Source organism: Centruroides sculpturatus, unplaced genomic scaffold (assembly GCF_000671375.1).
Source record: "Centruroides sculpturatus isolate CEXI.00-Female unplaced genomic scaffold, Cexi_2.0 scaffold4, whole genome shotgun sequence".
Classification (NCBI taxonomy): Eukaryota; Metazoa; Arthropoda; class Arachnida; order Scorpiones; family Buthidae; genus Centruroides; species Centruroides sculpturatus.
Window position 1 is genome coordinate 1,758,289 of NW_019384444.1, and position 25,500 is coordinate 1,783,788.

Below are 25,500 nucleotides of genomic sequence, written 5' to 3' on the forward strand. Positions count from 1 at the left end.
AGTAAAAGTTAACAAATAAATGAATTTATTCTTTTAAATAAAATATAACAAGCAGTTCAACACAGCAGAAAAGATCAATCAGATTATACAAGCAATTTCCCGAAACAAATCCAAACTATTCTCTCGTAAATCTAATGCTTTTTCAGCTCATAAATAATGAAATTAAGACAATATAATAAATTACTGTATAGAACTGTAAATTAAGTATTACAAAAATACTATTAAGATTTATTTCAGATATAAAAATATTTATAGAAGGCTATATCTAAAATAAAAACTAAACAAACTTTGAATCGCATAAAACAATAGCTTTAATTATTTTTGAATTTAAATACACGATATGTTCTGTCTTTAATGCTTATAATATCGTAATTAATTTATAAGAATAAATTAATAATACTTTACTAAAATAGAATGAAAGTTGCTAATAAACTTTAATATTTATTATAAATTTTATTGTTATTTTCAATATTCTTCTGTTTTCATTTATTTATTTTATAATTTAATGCTCTTGTCATAAATGATAAACTATTCTCTACTTTTTAAAGACTTTTTTAATCCCATTTGTATGTTATCTCAGGAAACGATCCAATAATATGAAATATAAATAATTATTTAATAAAACTGTAATGTTGCCATATCGTATTTCTTATAATCTATATTTTTAACAAATTATTTTTCAACATAATTCTAAATTAAACACGTATAAACTTAATGTAAATTAATATTTATAAATCGGCTACGATTTAATTCATATTACATGCTTAATTACTAATACTCTTTTATCGCGCTCTTGAAGAATCTTAATATTATAAATTTAGGTCATATTTTAAAAATATTTGCTCATGTTTATTACTATTGGTTTTAAAAGAAAAATATGATAAAAATTGTCACGGTGTAAATAATTGATAATTAAAAATTATCAATTAAAAATCTTATATTTTTAAAATTAAACTTATTATCCATTTTTAATCAAAATTTATTAGAAACTAAGTAGTGAATTATTGAGATTTTTCGATTATTAAATTAATTAATAACAATATTACCTACATATTATTTTTTATGTCGCACTGTACTGTACATGGTTTTTTTCTAAATTTCGTATTAAAGGAATAAATTATTTACATGAAATAGATCAAAAATAATTAATAACTTTATTAAACTTTCTTCAATTGTCTTCAGTAATTTGTTAAATATATTAGTCAAAATTTAGCATAAAATATATAAAAAGTTAAATTGACATTTCATCAATTTATAATTTAAATTTATATAAGCAAAAGACAAATCACAATTTGAAATTGCTATGTCTAATAAATTTATTTAAATATAGAATATAATTTTTTATAACTTTTAACTGTAAATATTATAATATTTTTATAGAATGTTTAATATTTAATTATTTTATCAAAGAAAATAAAAATGAGTTAATCATAGTTTTATTAGCTTATATAACTTATACAGCCATACTTAAAGTTTTGATAATTGATATTTTCCGTAATTCTAAATAGAAAATTTATGATTAAAATATTCTATAAACATGTGACAACGATCACTAATTAATATATATACATTTTAAAAATTCTTACTGTCTGACGTATGCGTCCGTCTGTATTTTTAAATATTTACTATTTGAAGATATAAACGTCAGCAAATCGTCAAATTAATGCGTAATTTAAAATGCGTTATAACTATTAACGCAAACATTCATAAAACAATACCATAAATTTAAGCTCATAAACAAGTTATAAAATATAAAATTAAATTAACTTATTTAATTTTAAAAAAATCTACAAAGTTAAATATTACATTCTATAAAATTTAGATTTAATTTTAGTTAAATATTTTAAATTTTTCTAGTATATAAATACATCTTTAATAAATTTAATTAATAGCTGATATTTAAAAAATAGTCAGAGGAAATTTATTGTAGATCATTCAATCTTCGAAACTTTAGACTATGATTCTATATAAACATTATTATCCTTCACGGGCAACTCATATCTTTATTGACGTGAATTTCGAAGGATCATTGATAAGCATTTTATGAGTATTTGCATTACGTTATTTCACTTTATTACAAACAGATCTAGCGCCAGTCTAGACTACGCATTACAAAATGTAGAGTAGACGACTCCAACAAAAGGTACATAGTAAAATATTTGTTACATTAATCTGTCACTTATACAGGGTAAATCTTTCAAATTTAAAGGGCGAATCTTTCAAATTTAAGCGAATGTTACTTATTAAAGTATTCAAATTTAAATTTAATAGAATTTTAATTTAAAGACTGGTTATTTGTGCATGAAGCTTTGAAAATTTACCATGTTATCTTCGGATGTAACACCAGCACGAGTAAAATTTGTGAGTTTTATTTTATTAACGTAATTATTTTATAATAATTTAAAATTTATGATTATAAATGTAATAAATTAGTAATTTTCAATCTATAAAATTAAATAATAATGAGTTAAATTGTTGCTAATTATCGAAATTGTGCTTACAGATTAGCCTATCCATAGCCTTCAATAGTTACAATATAAATAAAGTTGTTATTCTGTAAATATAAACGTATAATATTATCTTTTGACATATTTAAGATTACCAGTGATCTATATTCGACGGCAGAAGAACAAGCACAGGATATTAAAACTATTGAAATGCCTAATATGAACAATTTAAAAGAAATATCTAATCCGCCAAGTTATAACGAAAAGTAAGATTTAAGTATATTTAATTTTTATGTAAGTGATTATTTTTATAAATGAACATGACTTTAATATTAAAAAAACTTATATATTTTATTAGTGATGCTTTAGTTGTGATGTTAAGCGGAGTGTATGCAAAATTGCTTATGGTGATGGGAATTTGTTTTCCATTAGGAGAGGTCATTTCCAGAAGTATTCCAATATCTTATTACGAAGTAATTATTCTTTAATTATATTATTTTATTTTATTATTTTAAAACATATTAAAACTATAACAAGATAAGAAAATTATTATTTTGTTAATATAACTTAACTTCTTATATTTTTATAATTAGTATATATAAACAGAATGTGCAAATAAATAAAAAGGATAAATTATGTCCTATTATTCTAAATAGCAAATGCGATAACTGCACAAACTTGAACTTGAATTTTAATTAACTTGTATTTCTTACAAGTTAATTAAAATTCATGTTCAAGTTTGTACATCTGTCGCATTTGCTGTTTGGAAAAATAGACATACTTTATCCTCTTCATTTATATATTGGCTTAATCCGAATCCTAAATAAGTACATTAAAGAATATGCCAAATTTTTCTATTTCAAAGATTTGAAAATCTAAAATTTATTAAAATTTTTACTAACTTGACTAAACATGAAATAATTTTGATACCATTTCTTAGAAAATAATAGACCTATTAAAAATATGTGTCAAGAATTAGTTTTAAATTGTTTATAAGAACTCAAAGTACACATAGCGTTCTATTGTCTAAATCTATCATTGTTTACAATAGCTATACTGTACTTCATTTGTTAGTTTGACGATGTAGCCCAGAAATAAACAAAATGAATTTCTGTAAAAAACAATCCTAACCATATGTAGAATATTTATTCTTTAATAAATATCATAATTAAACAATAAAATATATATCTGTGAACAAATTTAGCAAGTTTATATTTGAATATATAAATTATTCTATTGTCAAAAACAAACTATAAGAATTACAGAATATATATTTATTATACTTTTTATATATAATAGAATAATTATTAGCGTAAATTCTGTTAAATGAAAAAAATTTTCATATTTAAATAAGAAAAAAACAAGTGAAATTAACCTTTAAAAAGGAACAAAACCTTGAATTTATTTTAATGATTCTTAATTATTTAGTTATATAAAAAGTAAATATTCAATTCAAATACAACATTTATTATTTTAATACTGTATTAAACTTCTTACATACACACATATATATAATAGGCCTAAATTTAAATTAGTCATATAAAATTAAATTAATTTTATGCAGAAATAAGTTTTTAGTTATTAATTTAGAAAATTATAACTTTATTACACATTGAACTTATCATTAGTGTTTACATAAAATACACTTGAATAGTTTAGTATTCTAGAAAGAAAACCTAATAAGCTATTGCTAAGATATTTATATTCTAAAGACATTAAAGCATTTTTTAAACAAGCTTTAATGTCTTTAGAACACATATAGATATTCATTTGTCAGTTATATTGTTTTTTTACTTATTAAATTTAATTTTTCATTTCAGGGCTTTTATCTTTATTTATATATCGGGAGTATATCATTTATTCTATTTGTGTATGTGTTTCTATTAAGAAGAGAAAGAGAATCGCATAAAATAAGTACGTTTTCAAAGATTTTACACACTGTTTTGAAAACTATGGATACAGTACCAAGAAGAAATAGTTCTTTCGGAATTGCATCTCCAGTGACAAAAAAGAAAGTAGACGAATTAATGCATAGTGGTAGTTTCTACATCCGATTAAGTGCTGTAGGTATGTAAACATCTGCATTTATATTTTCAATTAATTTATTTTATTGCAATAAGTTCATCATATAGGATTTGTTTATTACAAAACATTTGTTAAAATTTCCAGAAGACTGAAAAATACAGTAAAATGCTGATTAATCGGGGGAATATTTATGATCGTTAACTAATTTAGTGGTAAGACAGTCTACCATTTAATAAACAATTGAATTGTGCAAATTTATACTGTTCTGTTACGAATTTTAATTAAAACTAGCGTTGGTAATTCACCTAACGTTTTTGTAATAAACATTAACGTTAAAAAATTGATCTAAAGACTCGATGCGTGACTATCGTTGCAAAATTGTTTCCCAAATTTGGATACATTTTTTTTCAACAGGGAAAATCATGGGAAAATTTTTGTACAGAGAAATCTAGGAAAAAAAAAACAGAAAAAATTATATATAATTAAATTTCATTATTTTAAAACTCCCTTTTTAAAATTCTATTTTAAAAATTATTGTCCAAATCAGCATATTTTATCACAATTAAAATTATTTTTAAAGATTTAACTGTAAAAAACACTTTTTAAATTATCGGTAATATAAACTGAATTGTGATTATAATATTTTCATAATAACTTATTTCAGGCAAACTTCTTTTTTTACTAATAATACAAGACGATGCACATTACATAACGTATTAATATAATTTAATATATTCCGTTACTTAATTTAAAAATGTTATAATTTATTCTAAATTTTTGAATTAATCTTTTGTAATATTTTATCACAGTAAAAAACTTCTAGTGTTAAAGAATTTTTCGCAATATATTTAAATTCAAAATATTTCAGCTCACATGCTTATAATTGCAGTTTATAATTTAAGTTCAAAAACGTAATTCTACAAAGCTGTAAATATGATCATTTGTTTCTAGACATTTAATTTCGGAAAATGCATTTCTAGAAACTGATAGCTTTGCTTTTTAAGTCATTTTACGGACAAGGAATGAACATTCCGGATTAATAATGAACAGCAGAATATTGTGTAAAAACTGAAATCTTTAAATTGAATTAAAATTGGACAGAATTTTTTATAATATGCCATTTTACTATTTTACAAACGTCATACGAGCTGCATCTTATGATAAAGAACTAATTTCAATCGCATATTAGACTAACTTTTTTTAGTATCTACGATAAAAAGTAAATAAATAAAATACTATGACATATCGCATGCCGATTATATTCATTCTGCTGCAACTGTAGTCATACTTTTTACAGAATTGACACTTATAGCATAGAGCTACATTATATTACTTATGTAATATTACGTTCTAAAAATAATCCAATAATTTACTTTATAATTTAGCTTTTGGAATTGGCTGCATGATTTATTCTGGATTGGAATTTGGGCAATTTTTCGAACTGCATACAGAATCTAAATGCTATAACATTCTCTTCGGATTAACTCCATTTACTCGAATGGTATTCACCTTCGCTCAGATGTATTTTATTTTTCTAAATTCTACGGTAAGATAATTATAAATTGATGAATGTACCATTATGTAATTTAATTCAATATAATTTTTATTATAAAGATGATTGTCAACAAATATAAAACAATTGCTCGATTTGGATTAATGCATATGATTGCTGCCAATTTATGCGTTTGGCTTCATGTTTTAGTTCAGGAAACTAAACACGGCATTTTGACGTCAGCTAATTCAACCTCTTTTCCTTTGATAAAGAATATGAACTTTAACATCGCGATAAATCAAGGTAAGATAACGTAAATGGGTTTATATAATCTGTAATTATTACATCAGTTGAACGAAATAATTTCAATGTTTCTTTAGGTGAATCTGCAAATGAATTTTCTAATAAAACTGTGATAGATGAAACTTTATATTCAAATCACGAATGTAGAAGATCGAGCATTATGGGTAAACTAGTTCAAGATGCCAGTCAGTTTTTGTTCCCTTGTGTTATTGAACATAGTGTCATAGCTGCTGCAATTTTATTTATGATGTGGAAAAATGTCGGAAAGTCTCTCGAAAATAGTACAGACGAAAAACATTCCTTTTCGGCTAAGAGACATTATTATCATGTAATTATAATATTTGAGCAGTAATAATTATCGAATTCATATTGTATACTGTATATTAAATATATAAATGAAAAAAATATATATTTAATATATTATAAATGTTATAAATCTAAGTTTTAATTGAAATTTTTGTGTTTTAGGTGGATTGCACCAAAGCCAATAAGGGTTTATTCACCGGTATATTCGTTCTTTCTTTATCTATCATCAGTATCATTTTATTCTTTGTATTTATTAATAAACTAAAGACAAAACCTCTAGCTGTACTTGAAGCAAGAATCACGGAACTTGTATTATATTTAATGACTTCGCTTGCTGTTGCAGTTTCCTTGTATCAAATGAAAGAACTAAAATATTTTCCGAACAAGAATGCTGAATTAGATAATTATTTACTAGTGGTAGGGCAATCCGGTCTCTCTTTATTTAATGTATTCAGTATTATAGGGGCAATATTTGCAAAAAATGATAATTTAGGTTTGGTATTGCTAAGCAGTTCGGCGTGTCTTATTCAAAGCACTTTGCAAACCATGTTCATTTTTGATGCTTCTAAAAGAAGGGCAACTAACTCTGAACAAATGAATCGAAAACCGGGCCGAGAAATGGTAACTTTTCTTTTATTATGTAATTTTGCAATGTGGGCTATAAACACGCTAGAAACTCAAAGAGTTGATTCTAATCCCGTACTCTTAGAATTTTATAGATTTTGGGGATGGATAATTATTCTGTACGTAACTACGCCTCTTGCAATCTATTATCGATTTCATTCTACAGTATGCTTATGTGATATTTGGAAAAAATGTTATAAAGTATAGAAATATAATATATATTTGCTATATATCGTGATACAGTATATAGAAAAAGTTTTAAAATGATATAACATTAAATAAGCACAAAATATTCATCAAGCATTTGTTTTTATTTTGTATTTTATATTATATTAATTTTATTAAATATTTTCGCAATTATTTATTGTATTTTAGTTTTAAAAGAATTAAAATAATTTAATGTTTGATTGTAAAAATAAAAAATGGCTTATTGTTTATTAAAAAGAAACACAAAAATTTTATTAATGATGAGGGACTAACACTTTTCCTGAATTCGAATATTAACCAGACCTCCAATACACGAATACACCGAATAATTAGTGAACTTAATTAACTATACGGCGGATGGTCACGTGATTAAGCTGTCAAACGCCGCTCTTGAGAACAAAAAAAAATTCCTGTGGTTTTTCGGGGTTGATCTGTCTAAGATATATCAGGCGCCCATCCTTTAGTACCTGGACGCCCCATTGTAGGCTTTGTTAGCCGAATCCACGATGGGTTCGATAAAAGGGCTCTATTGGCGCCCAGAGAGCGGAAAAAATATATAAAAAATTAATCAATTCATTTAACTAATAATTTTATTTAATACTAGCAGACCCGGCCACGCGTTGCTGTGGCTCAAAGTGTATCTATTATAAATGTATAACACTTCCCCCGCGAGGGGAGAATTTCGAAAAATTCCTTCTTAGTGCACATTCTCTTGACTTACCCTATTAAAATGCAATTATAAACGCAAAAAATCGCATCTAGAATAGTATAATAGAAGCTGAGTTCTTCACGGGAAGCCTTAATCCTGTCCCTTTCCCCCGCGTGGGGGGAATTTCGACATCTATATAATATAAAAACGCGCGTATTCGAATGCAACGTTGTGTCAAAATTTGAAAGCAATCGGTGAACAACTTTCGGAGATTTAAGATTTTGAACAAACGAACATTACATTTTTATTATATAGATTAATTCTTTTTTAAACATCAAATTAACTTTAAAAATATTAACTTTAAAAATAATTCTAATATTTTTCTGATTAAAATGTATGCGGTAGTATCCCCGCTCTTATCACGTAGTTGGATCGTGAGAAAATATCGTTAAGAGAGCGCATCTTCTGTAAGTGTAATGTCTCGAACCGAAGTTTCGTTCTCAGAAATGTCTCTTGAACAATATAGCAATAGTCAACAAAAAAACAAAAAGAGTATGAAATTGTAAATACGATTTAATTAATTTTTAAACTTTTATGGCTAAATATTTCATAATTTTCCAGGCGAAAAATATTTAAGAAAAACTAAGACACATTAGTGCGAAGTTAAAATTGTGTATGGCGCCATCTGTTATGAGATTTCATTAAAAAATAACTTTTTTATTATTAACTCACGGGGGAGAGACTTTCGACATATATAAATTATATAAAAACACGCCCGTATTCGAATGGAACGTTGTGTGAAAATTTCAAAGCAATCGGTGAAGAACTTTCGGAGATTAGCTATTTGGAACAAACGAACATTACATTTTTATTTATATAGATTTATTGTTTAACTTATTTATTTATTTATTTCAATATATTAAATAAACTAATAAAGTAAAATAACAAGAAAAACAATTTACTAAATTCTAAGAGATGAAACTACAATCTTTTATTTTGACTTTGAGATATACAGTAATTTTCCTTTAGGTTCGTTTATTTTAACTATAATAGATTAATGAATAACTGTTCTCATTCTCAAACACTGCAGAATTTTATTTAAGGTAAGAAAACAAGTATTCGAACATGTTCAGGAGACAGTTTCTTTCCTTGTAGCAAATTAAACCAGTGGTGTTGAAGAAGCGCTGTCTGTAGTAAATTTTTTCTGTACACATGAAAAAATGAGCCATATGTATCTCACACGAATAAAAATTGTTTGCTAGAAAATGTACTGAAATTCTTCTGTATACAATAGAAATGAGCCTGATGAAACTGAAGAGAATAAATGAAGTTAATATTCTAAATGTAATCTTAAATGAAGATGATAGAAAAATTATCTATCTTTGTTAAATTTGATAGTTGGGCGATATGCTCAACTATCAAATTTAGGCGTTTTGGCCAATACCAAAATGGGCGAGTCTGATGCCTCATTCGACTATTGGCCAAAACGCCTGATTTCCCTCTCGTGTTGGAAATATGGCGTGATATTCGAGTTATACCATTGGTGGTCCAATGATCAATGAGTATATAAGTTGGAGTCTTTGAACAGTGCTTTAGTCGTGCTTTTAGTCATGCTTTAGTCACCCTTTAGCCACATGCTTAATCTATAATTTTCGCTCTTATTTTGGCTCCATTGCCGAGTGCCGAATCGTCGATCTACCGAACTCACTACTCTCCATCTCTAGATATTGTTAACGCTCTTGACGCTTTCGTCATCTTAGATGTATGTAAACAGATAAGATTGATACTTATTTGTAAACTTTCTCAAAATCGAGTTCTATCGAGATATTGAATAGTTTAAAGGTATGCCTGCAGAACCTCTACATTTATTTGTATACAGTTATTCCTTTGATTAGTTCATTTAAGTTTATCATATGTATGGAATTATTTAGATGTTTAATAAATATTTTTCGTTATATTCTAACCTATCTAATGGGTTTTCGTAAGGACGACGATGGAGTTAGGCACACTCCATCGTCGTCCTTACGAAAACCCTCCTAAGTTCCAGTCATTCTTGAAAGTGTTTCGGACCACTCGAAAATTGATTTCATTCAATTGCGAGTTAAGACGTGAATTAGTTTAACCTCACTGGCGTCAAGACCCTGACAAAAGGAAGGATTTTACCGATCTTTTCCCAATTTCATCCTTTATTAATTCTGATAGTGAACGAGGGTAAAATCGGAACAAACCCCGATCACACATTTGGTGTCACTTGAGTGGTGTTTGTCGTTCCCTGTGCTCACATTTAGTGTAATGAGTTTGGGTCTTTTTCCTGACAGAAATAAGCTTCTTACATTTGGTGGGCCCACCAAGCGGTCTTCGTTTCCTGAACACTGGGAATTCGGTCGTGGGTTCGCGCCTCGCTCGGACGGGCTGGCCATGTGGCGCTTTCTGGGTTTTCTCCATGTCTGTAACGTCTAAATAAGGGCCAGTTTCCCTTAAAAAGACTTTCCGGAAGGCATCCCCCTAGGCAGATCGCACAAGTGTTGCGTTGCCATGATTAAACAAACAAACAAACACATTTAGTGTCATCAAAGCAGGATTTAACAACGCTCCCCTTCTCATACAAGGAAATGAATGAAATTTCCACAAACATTCAGAGATCGATTTCTGTCTAGGAATATGCCATTTCCTTATCGATGTTCATTAAACAGAACATCGGATAAGGAAGCAGTTTGCTTAAGAGAGCACGATTCAAAGAAAAATTCACAAGAGTCTATCTTTATTTTTATGAGACATCACTGCCAGAGCACAGGTCGACAGGTTAAGACGGCAGGATGGCCGATCGGTCAAGGTGGCAGCCTGCTGCTCTGGGGGACCTGGATTCGAATCCGGACAGGTCGTTAAATCCCTAGGAATTTTTCGGGGGGTTCTTCCGGATATGTCGGACCCCCGTCCCTCACCACCCGGCCGCCCCACATAATGGCTTGCAAAAAAGAGGTCTTCTTAGTGCCCACAGGGCGGAAAGAGTTAAAAAAAAGGTCAACAGTTCTATACACAATGATATGTATTATGTAGAGATTTAATAAAACCTTCTCTTGTCCACTTTTATAATGCATAAACAGTCAAAATATTTCTTATTAAATCATAATAAACAGGTTTTATTGGGCGTATTTAGGGGATACTTATAATGCTATAGCAGCCCTTGGTACCAAAGAAATCAGTTTTGTTATTTTAAAATAAATATAATAATGCATATCACATGATTTTAATTAGGTAAAATTAGATAACTAAAGTGATTCTAAGGTAATTAAACATTCGCTTAAAAAAGACAGAGGGAACTTTCCTTGGTCTCCCGAATGACTTAATTCTTGTATTCCCAAAATCCTGGTTACTCCGCCATAGTGATGCAAAGAACACCAACTCTTCTCGTAACGATGACATTAACTTGTAGATTTTCTTAACAGCTCCAGCTGATAGCAATCTCTAAATAGCGCTAAATCATAAATCTCGCTGACATAGTGTATATAAGAAATAATTACATATTAAAAAGGTATCATAAGATATAAATCTAAACAAAAACATCTGAAATAAAGAAAAATTGCTCAAAGTAAAAATTAATGACAATTTACATAAAAATCAAATTTTTTTCTTAGGAGATTTATTTTGATAAAGATAAGCTTGACATATTACATAAATTTACATAAATTGTAAAATTCCAAGGATTAATTAATTTATTAAAACAATAATGAACATACAAATAATTCTGGATCAGTTCAAATATTTTATGTGAAAAATTTTAATACTGTATCGTTGATGTCGAATTCTCAAAGAAAAGGTCGATGTGAAATGTATATTGTATATGTGTTTTTTAAAATCATATCGTCGGTTTTTAAAGTTGTTAACCATCTGACTCTAGTTGGAATATTAAAAAAGGATTTGAACTGACCCAGAATTATTTGTATGGGCATTATTGTTTCAATAAATTTTAATAAGCTTGGCGCTTCGAAGTGCAGTAACAACAAGACCCACGAGAGTTGTCCTGTGCTATTGTACCTATATTATTGTTTTCTGCAAATCGCTTCCAAGCGCCAAGCTTATCTTTAGCAAAGAAAATCTAAGAAAAAAATTTTGACTGTCATCTAAATTGTCATAATTATTTTATTTGGAGCACCTTTTTAATATCTCAGATGTTTTTGTTTGAATATCAATTGTTTTTGTTAATTATTGTATTACATCAAGACGTAAGACGACGACGCATGAATTGTGTGTCATCGTCTTATGTCGGCGCTCGGCGACTGCCGCCGACCGAATGCGAGGCCATCACAACCTATCCATCATGGATCACTTTTCAAATATTAATAGTAGATCAGTATTACTTAGTAGTATTTGACATTTTCTCTTCCTAGAGGAGGTCAACAACTACTTTTAGTCGAATTACTTCAACCTCCTTCCACAACAGTCCCTTTTTCCTATCGGACCAGAGGTATGGTGGCATTCGAATAGAAAATAAGAGGTTACCGGCCAGCACAAAATATGTTTTAAATATTTTTCGAATTTAAATATTTGGTCCTGTTTTTGCGAAATTTGATTCGTTGGCAGATTACTATTTGATATTCGAAATAGACAGTTTCTTAGTGTTAACATTAGGAAAAAATATGATAGCTTAAAAAATTTAAGATATCATATTTTTAATTGCTATCTACTTGACTAATGAAATGTACCATTTCGTACCATCCGAGTATCGCGATAAACCTGACAATGGTAGACTAAAATAATCAAACTCTTTATATGGTTTTCATTTTAATGTTTGTTATATACTATACTATAATATATTATAGTATTTGATTGATATAACTATAAAGTTTATCTTACGTAAGGGTTTATCGAACCAAGCGATCAATCTAACGAATTTTTAAAATTCTTTATTCCTCTACTGTACACAATTTAATAACGCCTGTGTCTTTTGTCGAAAATTTCTGAAATTTTGCAGGAAGGTTTCTGTTTTAGGGGGATTGATGCTGTTAAATTTTGGTGGTTAAAGATCGCGGGAGTGGGGAGATAGAGGGATATCATGTGTCTCGAGTGGAGTCGAATTTAATGAAGATTTTATTCGTTATTAGCATTTACAATTTTTTAATAAAATTTCATATCTACCCTCAAAATTAAGCTTTTTGCCAATTTAAAATAAATTAATAATATAAAAAGTTTTTAAAAATTAAATATCATAACAGATGACGCCACCACTGTTTTAAATTTTTTGCCTGAAAAGTTAAGCAACCCTCGCTATTGGATTTTTAAAATTCTATTTGTTTTACACAATATATTTATTTTAGTTTTGTAAAAATATATTAATTTTAATTAGTTAGATAGGTTCACTTATACTAATAATTTGCAACTAATGTAACAAATGCAGTAATATAAATAATTTTTTAAGAAAATAAGGTGTTTAATTTTTTAATATTTTCATACAAATTAAGCAGAAACTGAAATTTTTGGAAAAATTTTCAAATTTATTTTATATTATTACATTATAATTCATTAATATTCATTATATTAAATAATTATTCGTGACATAATTATTTAATATAAGTAATAAAATATACGGCAATAAAACTAAATTAATTATTACATATGTAAGTAAAAAGGGAAAAAAATTAAGGTTAAAGGTTTGTTTTTATGTATATAAAATGTTACAAGAGAATACGTTCATTTCTAAAAAGATTTTATGTTTATTGCAGTATTCGAAATATTGATCACTTTATGAAGCGAAATGTAGGATATTTTTATATTGTTCGAGAAAATATTAATAAGATGGTCACTGTACAACAACGTATTGATATGTCCTTGTATGACTTCATTGAAGCGATATCCGAAAATTTGCTTTCTTAACTAGAATATTTTAAATGAAAGTCATATATTATACCATTAATTGATTTGTTAAATCTCATTTGAAAATCTATATTTAACAATTGAATATTTTAGTAATTAAAATATTGAAATATTAGAAGATAAATTTTATTTATTGCTTAATGATTTAACTGTATCCTAATATTGCAAATACCAGAATGATGGATTATAAATAAAAATTCTTTTGTTTATTACAATGTATTCACAAAGACCAAACCTATTTTATATATTGTGGTAAGTAGTTGTTTTCTATAGTTGTTGTTTTTTATATATAAATTTTATTGTAAAGATTTGCATATTTTCTGCTGGCTGCCCAGACAAAATTGACTAGAGTAAAAGAAAATTGTTACATGAAGTGATAGAGTAATTGGAATTTTAATAAATATTTGAACAGTTTCGATGATAGAATATCTTTGTGGTTGTTATTAACACACAATAAATGTATAGAATGGCACTTAATATATATTTAACTGGAATCCATTCCAATAAGTTGAAAAATTAAACATTATATACAATATACAGTATGTTCTAGAAAGGTCATGCTAAACTATGAATCTTTGGTCCTAATAGATATAGAAGTTTAAAACATGGAGTATACTAATACAAATACAAGCTGCATTTTTGTTATTTTTAATAATTTAACCTTTACCACAAGTTTTTTTTATAAGACTCATTTTCAACTAAATATTGTAATAAATAATTCTATAAACACAGATTTAATCCTAAATATACAATTTTAATGTAGTAGTTTATAATTTTCTAATTTCATATAAAAATTTCATTTACTTTTATAATGCATAAACAGTCAAAATATTTCTTATTAAATTTTTCGCAATTATTTATTGTATTTTAGTTTTAAAAGAATTAAAATAATTTAATGTTTGATTGTAAAAATAAAAAATGGCTTATTGTTTATTAAAAAGAAACACAAAAATTTTATTAATGATGAGGGACTAACACTTTTCCTGAATTCGAATATTAACCAGACCTCCAATACACGAATACACCGAANAAGAAAATTTGCAGTGTAAAAATTTTATTATTTACATTTTAATAAAATTTAATAGAAAGTCTTTTTCAAGAACCATCATTATTATTTAAATAAAAAAAGACACTTCGCAGAATCGCAAAAGCCAGAAACTTATCGGAATTGGTTAGTCACGACGAAAAATATCTTGCTCTATTTTGCATCTTGTGTGTGTGTGTGTGTATGCAAGAAAGCTTGGATAAAAGTGTCAGATCATTTTTGATTAGACAAACGGAAGAATGAAATAACAATAGAAAAGCAGTTGTGTCGAGTATAATTGAAGTCGAGAAGTTCATTGATATACAAATATTGCCATATCGAGTATACAGGAATGAAGTGGCATTTGCTATTGAAAGTAAACTATCAATCGCGAAAACTTTGGAATTGATTCTGTTATTAGCTGGAACTGGTGATAAGTTAAAGTCACATGTCAGTAAAGTGACAGCAAAAAAGAAAACGGTAAAAGGAATTGTAAAAGGAAAAGACTACCAATAGAAGAAAATCTGGTAGAAGAATTTTGGTTGCATTTCTGAGTCGAACTTTTGTTATAAATATCATGAAAGAAATTAGAATCGAAATGGTTTAAGAAATTTCTGCAGATGTTTGAGAGGAGGTAATTTATTCAGTTAAAATGGATACAATCATAAATATCTCAATTTATGATGAGTGTGTTCTAGTTTCGTGGTATGTGTTAAAAGACGGTTTTTGAACATCTAGGACAGATTTAAGTGTTTTTAAAACCTTGAAGACTATTTTCATAGACCAAGCGATTCCTTTGAAAAATGATAAGTAAAAGCATTCGATGGGGCTTCTACTATGTCGAGGCAATATCCGGGTGTTGCAGCACGATTGTGAGTAGTTAATTCCCAATCATATCCATAAGCGGTATTACGCCCATGTACTAAACCTCGATTTACAACCTTCTACAAAAGACTAACACATTCTTAAAATAATCCTAAGAAAGGTATTTGTCTATGAGAAGTAGAAAATAAAAACGGTGAAAAATTTCTCCACCTTTCAACCATTGGTAGAATGAGATGTCCAGCAAAAGCGATATTACTGTTTATATACTAAGCTCACGAACTGATCTTTTCGTGGATTGAAAGCATTTCCGAAGAAGACACGCAGAAAACGCTGCAAAGATCTGTTACTTGTACTTTCTCAACATCAAAATTCTCGAATTTAAAGCAAAGGGACAAAACGATGCCAGACAGTTATTAGGTAGATTTGTTGTTTTGGAACGATTTTTGTCGCAATAACATTTCTAATGATACATGGAGTTCTACTATCGGATTACTTACAAACGAAGAATCTCGACTTTGCTCAATCCTGAAGTCAAATAAATCAAGATTCAACATAGTTTCTCTAACAACAGAGAAACTTTCCGAGAATATTCGAAAGAGCAAAAGTCTCTGCTACTATAATAAACGAGAAATTCTGTAATAATTTCTCAAAGTTGGATATTTGTATTGAAACATCGCTTCCAAGGAAACATTACAGAGATGTTAGAAGCAAGACTAAGAAAATGAGAAACACGAATTTATTGGCGAAACGGAAGAGTAGTTTTGACTACTAGTTTCTAACCGTATAACGGATAAGGTCGTATCAAACATGAAAAAACAATTTGCCGGAAACAAGGAACTTTATCAGGATCGTAGATGTTTTGATTTACCGATATCTCGAAACAGATATCTGCAGATTTTTAAAATGTCTGTAAACTAATGTCATCGCTTGATAAGAAAAGTTGATATCTTTTGTATCGCTATAGCCGAAAATTACTAAATCTCCATTCAATGATTGTTACAAAACTGATACAGCCCTAACGAGGAATGGGCCTAAGATTACAGAGTGACACCGAAAAAGAAGTCGGAGAATAGAACTCAAATGCAATTTCAAGGAAAAATTGACCATTGTACCAAACAACGCAAGCCATACAACCTCTGCTTGTCTTGTGTACTTATACATATAATTTTTTTTTAGTTTGATTTATTTGGTAACATCTGCCTCCCAGGAGGTTTAATATGGGAAACTGACCTATTTACGTTGTTACTAACGTGAAGAAAACCCGGAAAATTCCACGTGACCAGTCCGTTGGCGAGGCGCAAAACCACAACCAACTACCAGCGTTTAGTAGTTTTAGCCACTCTGCCAATGGTAGGCTTATGTTCTCTGGAAAGTAGAAATGTATACAACGTTTGCTAGTTTCTTCTAACAATTTTACTCACCAACTTACGAAACTAAAAATGCTTAAAACGAGAATCAAGTCAATGCTTACTGAAGAAGAGTTGGAGTTCGTCTTATGTTTTATGAACGAATATTAACTGAGTGCATCGAACCTAAAAATCGTTGAAAGGCTGTGTACTAAAAGTTCTGAAATACAGCATTTATTAGTTGTATAAGTACTGGCAAATTTTTTAATTGTATAAGTGTTATTGCTTATAATTCTTCAAGTGGGTGTGAGTACTTCCACGAGAGTTCATTTTGTGAAAATTTGGAATTAAAAGCTAAAAAGTAAAGACAAAAAACAAGATGCACATTGGGAAGGCTTTATAGACACCTAGCAAGCATTCATTTAGTAGTGCTAAGTGAATGCTTAGCGCTTGGTGAACCTACATCTATGTAAATGAGACTAGCCGGCCCAGGCTGATAACAATATGTTTTTGGTGTGGTTTGCCCGTCATAGTTACGTTTTGTTGTGGTTTTACTAGGATCACTGGGGAGTAAGTAGCTGTAAATTCCCAGACTTTCTATTGCGCGAATTCTCGAATATAATGATAATAAATTACAAAAAAAAAAAATTAAAGTTCTGAGAAACTTATTTTAATAATTCTATTATTTAGAGCTAAGCATGATTTGAACAAAAGGCTACTATGGAGAAATTTCGAAATTAATTTTGAAAGGATAAATGGTAAATTTACTATCAAATTTTAAACGATATATTATATTTTGCAAACATATGCTTATTATTATAAAAATAACATTAATTTGAAAATATTTTTCCCCTTTAATAAGGAAAATAAGGTTTTATAATTATTGTAATAAAAAAGAAAAGATGAAAAAATATATGAAAGAAAAATTCCTTCATAAGGTATATTTTTAATAATAATAAAATAAAATATGATGTTCAGCTTTGTTTCTGTATACTGTATACATAAATATCTATATTAGAATACAGATTTTAATAAATGTCTCTCAGCTGAAATAATTGAAGGAAGTGTAACATCTACATTTTAACCGTTGAGGGGTCCATTTAGAAATTTATTTTTAGTTAAATTTTTTGTAAAATTTAAAAATCTAGGATGAAGTAAGTGTTTAAAAAATTGAAGACTAAATACAGATAAAAATTTGGTGTACAGTAGAGCATCGATTATCCGACTCAATTGGGGACTGGTTTTAGTCGGATAACTGAAAAAACGGATAACCGAAAAATATGAAAAAATACATTATTAGGATAGTATATTAGTATATCTCATGTAATTAGTATATTAGTATATCGCTATTAACCTACTTCGCGTTGAATTTTCATCGATGTTAAGCCTAATAAAAATTTTTTAAAAATAATAATCGTCGCTATTGTATCGTTAAAAATTAGAAAATTAAGCCTCGTTTAAATACTGGCTCCCTTTCATGGTCGAGTCAGTGTTGCCAGCTAAAACACATAAAAGTACTATTAAAGTAGCCAAGACAGCCAAATATTGTAGCGCCACATCAGTAGCGGACATTTGAATTTGCCGACTAGAACGGTCGGTTAACCGATGTGACGGTTAATCGGGGGTCGGATAATCGATGCTCTACTGTATTTACTTATGCTTTACAATCACAGGAACACAATTCACATAAGCAGAATCTATCTATATTCGTAAGCTCTTCTTTGCTTACGAATATGTAAATTGATTAAAAGTCTCTCTGGAATCCGATTCTTTAAAAATATTTCTTGAAAAACTTTTAAAAATTCAGAATAAAATTTATTTAAAAGAAAAATATATTTCATTCTTGTTAAATTGGGGTTCCTGTGGTTGTAAAGGATGTATGAAGGAATAAAATTTATAGTTGTATTTAATCTTCAATTTTTTTTTCTAATTCTTGGTGTTGTAAATATTGAAGTTTTTATATTATATTAAGCATAAAAGTATGAAAGTCTTTAAGTCTTTAATTTAAATAAATTAACAATTTCATTATAAATAATATAATACTTTAAACTACAATTAAAATTTTAGGCAAACAAATACGCCATTTTAATTTAAAAGATTTTTATATCGTCGAAGTGTTTTTACTTTAAATAAATCGGCTTAAAAACTGAAACCGTTTTCAATCACCCACCCGTGGGAAGAAATCAAGATACAAAATCTAAATAACTCGTTTAATTACTCATTGGTTTTTTTACATTACGTAATAGGATACTGTTCAATTGTCTAGTGTGGTATTCCCCCAACGGACAAAATCGCACTATTATGGGCGAAGCGAAATTTTGATAGTTGAGTAAGAGACTTTTGTAATTTTTTGGTACTTCCGTTCACTTTTTTTGTTGATACCTGTAATAACCATGTATTAATCTTATTAATGATTATTTGGATTTAATGGACTGGTCTCTTCTCCTTGTTAACATTTTTGATAATTTTTTATACAATATAAATGGAAAAATAAATAATAGCGTATATAATTGTTAGTATAAGGATTTAAATGCCACGTTTTTTGATAATTCTTTATACAATCAGAATGTTTCTCTTAATATTTTGTCTTCATTTATACAGGCTAGGTGTAATTCATTGAACTTTTTAAATAATTATTTGAGAGAATCGTGTAATTTTTGTGTCGAGAAAGAAATTGTGGATGCCTGGCATATTTTGGCTAAATGTTGGCATCTTAAAGTGCTACGTGAAGAAATCTTTGGTTGCGAAGTTCTTACTAGATCTTTACTTCTTAAAATTTTATCGGAATCATGTTATCAATTTAAAGTGTTTTGTTTTTTAAGAAAATCAGTTGATTTTTGTTTTAGTCGGCGTGATTCCTCAACTATAAATTTGGCCTTATTACTGGTGTTGTTTGGGAGCATCTGTCAGTTCTATCTTTGTTACTAACTTATTTCTTTTTTATAGGGAGCGAATAAATCATTAGAACTATTTCGAATGATTTCGATAATCGAATGACAGATTATTTTTTATTTGAAAAACCCATATTCATTTTTTAAAACGTGTTTTTCATTTATTTATTATTAAAAGCTGATTAATTTTTATGCAAATAATTTATGAAAATTCTGTTATCTAACAAAAATGATTATATTTTATAAAATTTTTCAAAAATTTGCTAATCAGCAACAATTCAGTATAAAAGTGTTTGTTAGTAAAATATTCTTTTAATTATTTTCTGGCATCTGTTTGCAAGAATTTATGAATGTTTTCATAAATATATAATGTTATACAAATGATTTTTCGGAACATATAATATGGAATTAAAACAGAATTGTGAATAATTTTTTGTTTTTATTTAGACAAACAAATCATAAATTAGTTTTGCATTATTGTATTTGGGTTAGTTGGTTGATTAGTTGCTTTTTATAGTTCAAGGACATTTTGAACTATTCCATTTGAAAATAAATACAAACTATTTTAATTAGAACAAATATCTTTACTTCTAAATTAATAACAGATTTCCTATCATTTTAATTTATATGCTATATTATTTTTTAAAATATTTTTCTTTTAGTCCAATTATGAAAAATTTTTCTAAAACTCTTATTATTTAAAAAATGCATAATGTTTTAATTTATAAGTTTGCCTATCTCTGAAAAAGTTTTGTCCTAATCTAATGAAATTGTCAATAGTAATTTCAAATTTTGCATTATTTCCTAATTTTTGCTGATAGAATTGACCTAGTCAATATCTTGAAAAAATACTGAAACTTTAAGGGGGGAAAACATTCAAAAGAAAATATCATGAAATTTTCAGCAAATTGTAAATGAGATCCTAAATTTTCAAGCATTTCTTTAAATGCTGAATTAACAATTACAAATTCTGATTGGCATTTTTTTCAAATCTAGATTAAAAAAAATAAATTTACAAATAAAAACATTAACAATTTATTATTTATATTAATAAGGTAATTAATAATGTAAATAGATTCTACCAATAAAAAAATTGATAATTAGAAAATAAAAATTTAAAAAAAATAAAAATGTTATCTATATATAAGATATGTTTTTAATAAAAATAACATAAAAAATAATAATAAAAATAATTAATCATCACTTTTGAAACATAATAGTTCCGTATTATAAAAAAGGAAAAATATACATAAAGCAAAATTTTTCATGTATTTATTGTGTAAGTCTATCGAGCTAATAAAATTACATATTGAAATTTTGTAATACAAATAATTTTAAAAGTCATCACTTGAGAATGAATTTTTGACATCAAGTAATTCTAGAAAAATACAGTAACGGCAAACATTTCGAATAGGGAAAATCTAAACCAAAATGATTCAATACAAAAGGATGTGGGATTTTTCAATCGAATTGTGTATTTCAAGAATATTTCATTAGGAAATGCAAATCGTCAGTAAGCAGCCAACATGATTAAAATTGTTTTACGTATTTATGATGTAATAATATAATTATAATGTATTATTTGTTTATTTCCTTATTTATTTGATACATTTGTAGAATGATTATTTGTACAGTATAATAAAAACTGTATTTTTAAAACGCTTTTAATAGTGAATTGTAAGTTGGTGTGTATAATAATTGCACACAATAAATTTTGTTCAAAAATTCATTGAATAAATTAAAAACTACGCTATTGTGGTTCCGTTTATCGTTTCATTTAATAGAAATAATTTATTTTGATCTAATATAATTTTTAAATTAGCTCAAATATTTCTTGCTGATAGATAAACAAGACTTTCTGTAGGAAGGAATAATGACAACATTATTCTATATTCTCATGCAATAATTAAAAGGAAAATCATTTAATTTTATTTTTTTCTTTCTGTTGTCTTTTAATTAAATAGAAATGTTTATCTTTTAAATTTCAGAATAACGTTCAAATTAATTAGAATGCGCTTCTAAATTTATTCTAATCATAAATATATTATTTGTTTAAAGGGTATAAATAATTAAATAATTATAATAATTAATAATAAAGAACTTAGAACAAACTGTTAAAAGGAAATAAATTAAAAATAGAAGGCAAGAGAAGAAAAGTAATATCAAGAATAGAATGGAAAGATGCCATAAGAGAGAAAAACTAGTTGACACCATTAACAATAAAGAAAGATGGTAAAAGAATTCCTTATCCTTGTATCAAGAAAAGAATTACTATGAAATTAGACTAATCTATATGTTTTTATCTATATATTATTATAAATGATTTTTGCTTTATTTTTCTAATTGTAGTTTGCATTTATGTGTTGAAGAATATTAAACTATTATATACAGTATATTATTATGTTTATTAAAAAATAATATTTAGATAGTGCTGAAATCGTTTCAAATTTAAACTTTCAGGAGTTTCAAATTTAAACTTTCAGGAACTGCATATTTTGTTTGGTTGTATTAAATTCTGTTCTATCAATCATTAATCAATTGTTTGTCTATAATATTAAAAATGTAAAAAAGTCTATTCATGATTATTTACTTACAAGCATATTGGAATAAATTTATCTAAATAAAATCCACTTGATAAGTTATAATTAACTCTTAAGTATGGTGTGCTTTAAACAATTATAAATAGCTACATTATATATTTGAAATAATTATAATCATAACGTTAGGCACCCATCAGTGACCGAGTGCATAAAACAGCTGAACACTAGTCATGAGTTTGCACCTCGCCAACGGGATTATTGCGTGAAAATCCACGCAATCATCAAACGTTTTCTTCACGTTTGTTACACCTAAATAGGGTAACAGTTTTTCATAGAAAGTCCTTTCGGGAGGCATCTTCCTTCGGCAGATCGCCTGCATGTTAAAATTGCCATCTACAAACATTAATAATGTTAGCGACAATTTTTCATTTAAACTCTTTAAATTTCTCTTTCTATTTTTATTAAATTACTAAGGAGTTTTCTTTTTGGCGATTTTGGAGATTTGAAAGTATTAAGCGTCGACGGATAGAGGAGGGTTTTGCAGCAAGCCATTTGTGAATGTAAAGTAGTTTATGAAGGAATGTGTGGCCGAATAAAGAGTTCTGTTCGGTATGAATTTTCCGCACTTTATAAATGTCCACTGATCATTATGTAATGACTTATATGTGACCCAAAGCTGTACTTCATTTATTAGATAATGTATGAGAGATCATATGAAGTACTATAAGTTTTCGTGTCCCTGTTACTCACGTGAAAGTGATGATGAGTGGCACATACCAAATGAACTTGGCATACTGAACCATGAATATTTACATTGTGAAGCATTTAATTTCTCTCCAAAATAGATCCAGCGTTCTCAGCGCAATGCTGCCACAATGACCAGGTGTCATTTCCATCTTATGCATAACTCTTCTATGCTCGTGGCTTCCATGTTTTTCTCTCCAATCTTTGCTCATGACAACTTTACGTTGCTGTGAATCGTTCACGGTCCTTCGATGGCTTAAAGATATTAATTGATAGCCAAAGTAGGACTTGGATTCTACTAGTAGGCCTAAAGAAAAAATTTTGTAATCCATTTTTGTAGTTGGTATAGAGAACCCGGATATATTTCATATAGTATCTAGACTACAAGTAACTTTTGATAGACATTAAATTACAATTTTTTATCCTATATTAACTTTTTCTATTCACTGTTTTATCTCGCAGGTATCGCGGGTTGTTCGCTAGTTATATAAAGCATTTTAAAATCAATAATTTCATTAAGTAGTATTTCATCAAGATATCGAACCTCATTATACAGGTGTATCTGAACCCCCGCCAGAAAATTTGCATGCATAAACTTACTAGTATAGTCGTATCGGAGATATCTAGAGCGCCGCTTCAGAATTATTTGAATACCGGATCTTTTCCAAGGGAAAATAGCATATTAAAATTACAAAATTACTTAATTTTTTATTAGCAACAAAATTTAACTGCATATCGTGTGAGTGCCAAAAGAAAACATTTTTGTAAACTTCTAATTGTTTGGTAATTTATTATTATTATGGCCTTTATATAGCCCGATGGCATACGACAATGGTTGGCTTTATTATTATAATGTATCGTGTTTTCTTATAGTTGTTTGTCTAACTTCTAATGCTGCAAATGCACATTTTCTGCGGGAAGAAGGCAGAACTCGTCTAAATATAAGGACTTAAGCGATGTGATTCTCCAGGCGTGTTAATTCGGGTTTTATTCAACTTTATAACACCTAAATAAGAGCCAGTTTCCCTTGGAAGATCCTCGTAAGAAACATCCCCCTGCGGTAGATAGTTCATATGTCGCGTTGCTATATATAAATAAACCATTACTCGATCCAGCAAATTTTTGTTTACGATTGGGCTACAATCTTGCTTAAACTATTTACTAAAATAAATAAAAAATATTGTTGTAAACAAGAGACTTGAAAACAGCAAAAAGTTTCTAGGTTTGGTTAACAGATCATCCTGAGACAATGGGTGCAGGTTGTTAACCAAGCCTGGAACTTTTTAGTTGTTTTCGGGATCCATGATTAATAGAAAGTTTTTTAATAGGTAGTTTATGTATGCAAATTTGCAAACGGGATCAAACATATTCTACCTCGTTTGATTTATATTCAGTTTTAACTGTTTCGATCTTTGGACACGAAGCGGATTTTATTTCTACCCATCATAGATTATGTCAGGACAATGAACGCCGCTGGATAGTGAGTTACAAGGTTTGACGTATTCAGAAATATCCGCCCATAAAAAATTTCTAAGGAGTTGTTGTCTCCCAAGTATCCCAGAGCGGCAGTCTAACTGTCTGTGCCATACGATCGTTTTTCTCAGTGTTTCTCAACCTGTTTTTGATGTTTGGTCCCTTTTGAGCTTAATATTTCTCTGTGGTCTAGTAATGATGGCTCAGGGAAAAATAAAAAAAAAAAAAAACATTAAAGATTCTGCCACTATTTTAAATATTATGAAATGGATTTTTATTAAAATAATTATAGTACTGTATATTCTAATGAATTGCATACATATGTATGTACAGGGCATATACATTGATTTTAAAACATGAAACGTAATAGACAGACATTTAGCCTATTTTATTGACATTCATTTTATGAATGAAAAACAATGTACAATAAACATAAGTTAGAATATCTACGGCCCACCAGTGGCTAAGCGGTCGTCGTTCCCTAAACACTGGTCGTTCGGTCATGGGTTCGCGCCTCGCTCGGACAGTCTGGCCACATGGAGCTTTCCGGGTTTTCTCCACGTCTGTAATGCCTAAATAGGGGCCAGTTTCCCTTAAAAAGATCTCCCGGAAGTAATCCCCTAAGCAGATTGCCCAACTGTTGCGTTGCCATAATGCAAACAAACAAGAATATCTACAGAATATTTTAAATTTATATTTAATTAATATACTGTAAATTAGTAATATTTGTTTA

The 25,500-nt window shown here is 28.1% G+C and overlaps 1 protein-coding gene across 4 annotated transcripts; it reads left to right on the forward strand.

The window, feature by feature from the left end:
• Positions 1–2,001: 2,001 nt before the first annotated feature.
• On the forward strand, positions 2,002–7,455 carry LOC111620311 (otopetrin-2-like). Of its 4 annotated transcripts, none has more exons than XM_023362226.1 (9): positions 2,002–2,143; positions 2,272–2,361; positions 2,598–2,713; positions 2,806–2,920; positions 4,268–4,514; positions 5,858–6,018; positions 6,087–6,267; positions 6,345–6,595; positions 6,736–7,455. In XM_023362226.1, exons 2-9 carry the CDS (start codon positions 2,323–2,325, stop codon positions 7,402–7,404), a joined length of 1,779 nt encoding a protein of 592 aa, XP_023217994.1. In that variant the 5' UTR covers positions 2,002–2,143; positions 2,272–2,322; the 3' UTR covers positions 7,405–7,455. The 4 variants fall into 4 exon arrangements, with proteins under 4 accessions (XP_023217994.1, XP_023217996.1, XP_023217993.1 ...); XM_023362228.1 differs by having other exon boundaries at positions 2,027–2,143; positions 2,287–2,361; XM_023362227.1 differs by having other exon boundaries at positions 2,072–2,188.
• The last annotated feature ends 18,045 nt before the right edge of the window (positions 7,456–25,500 follow it).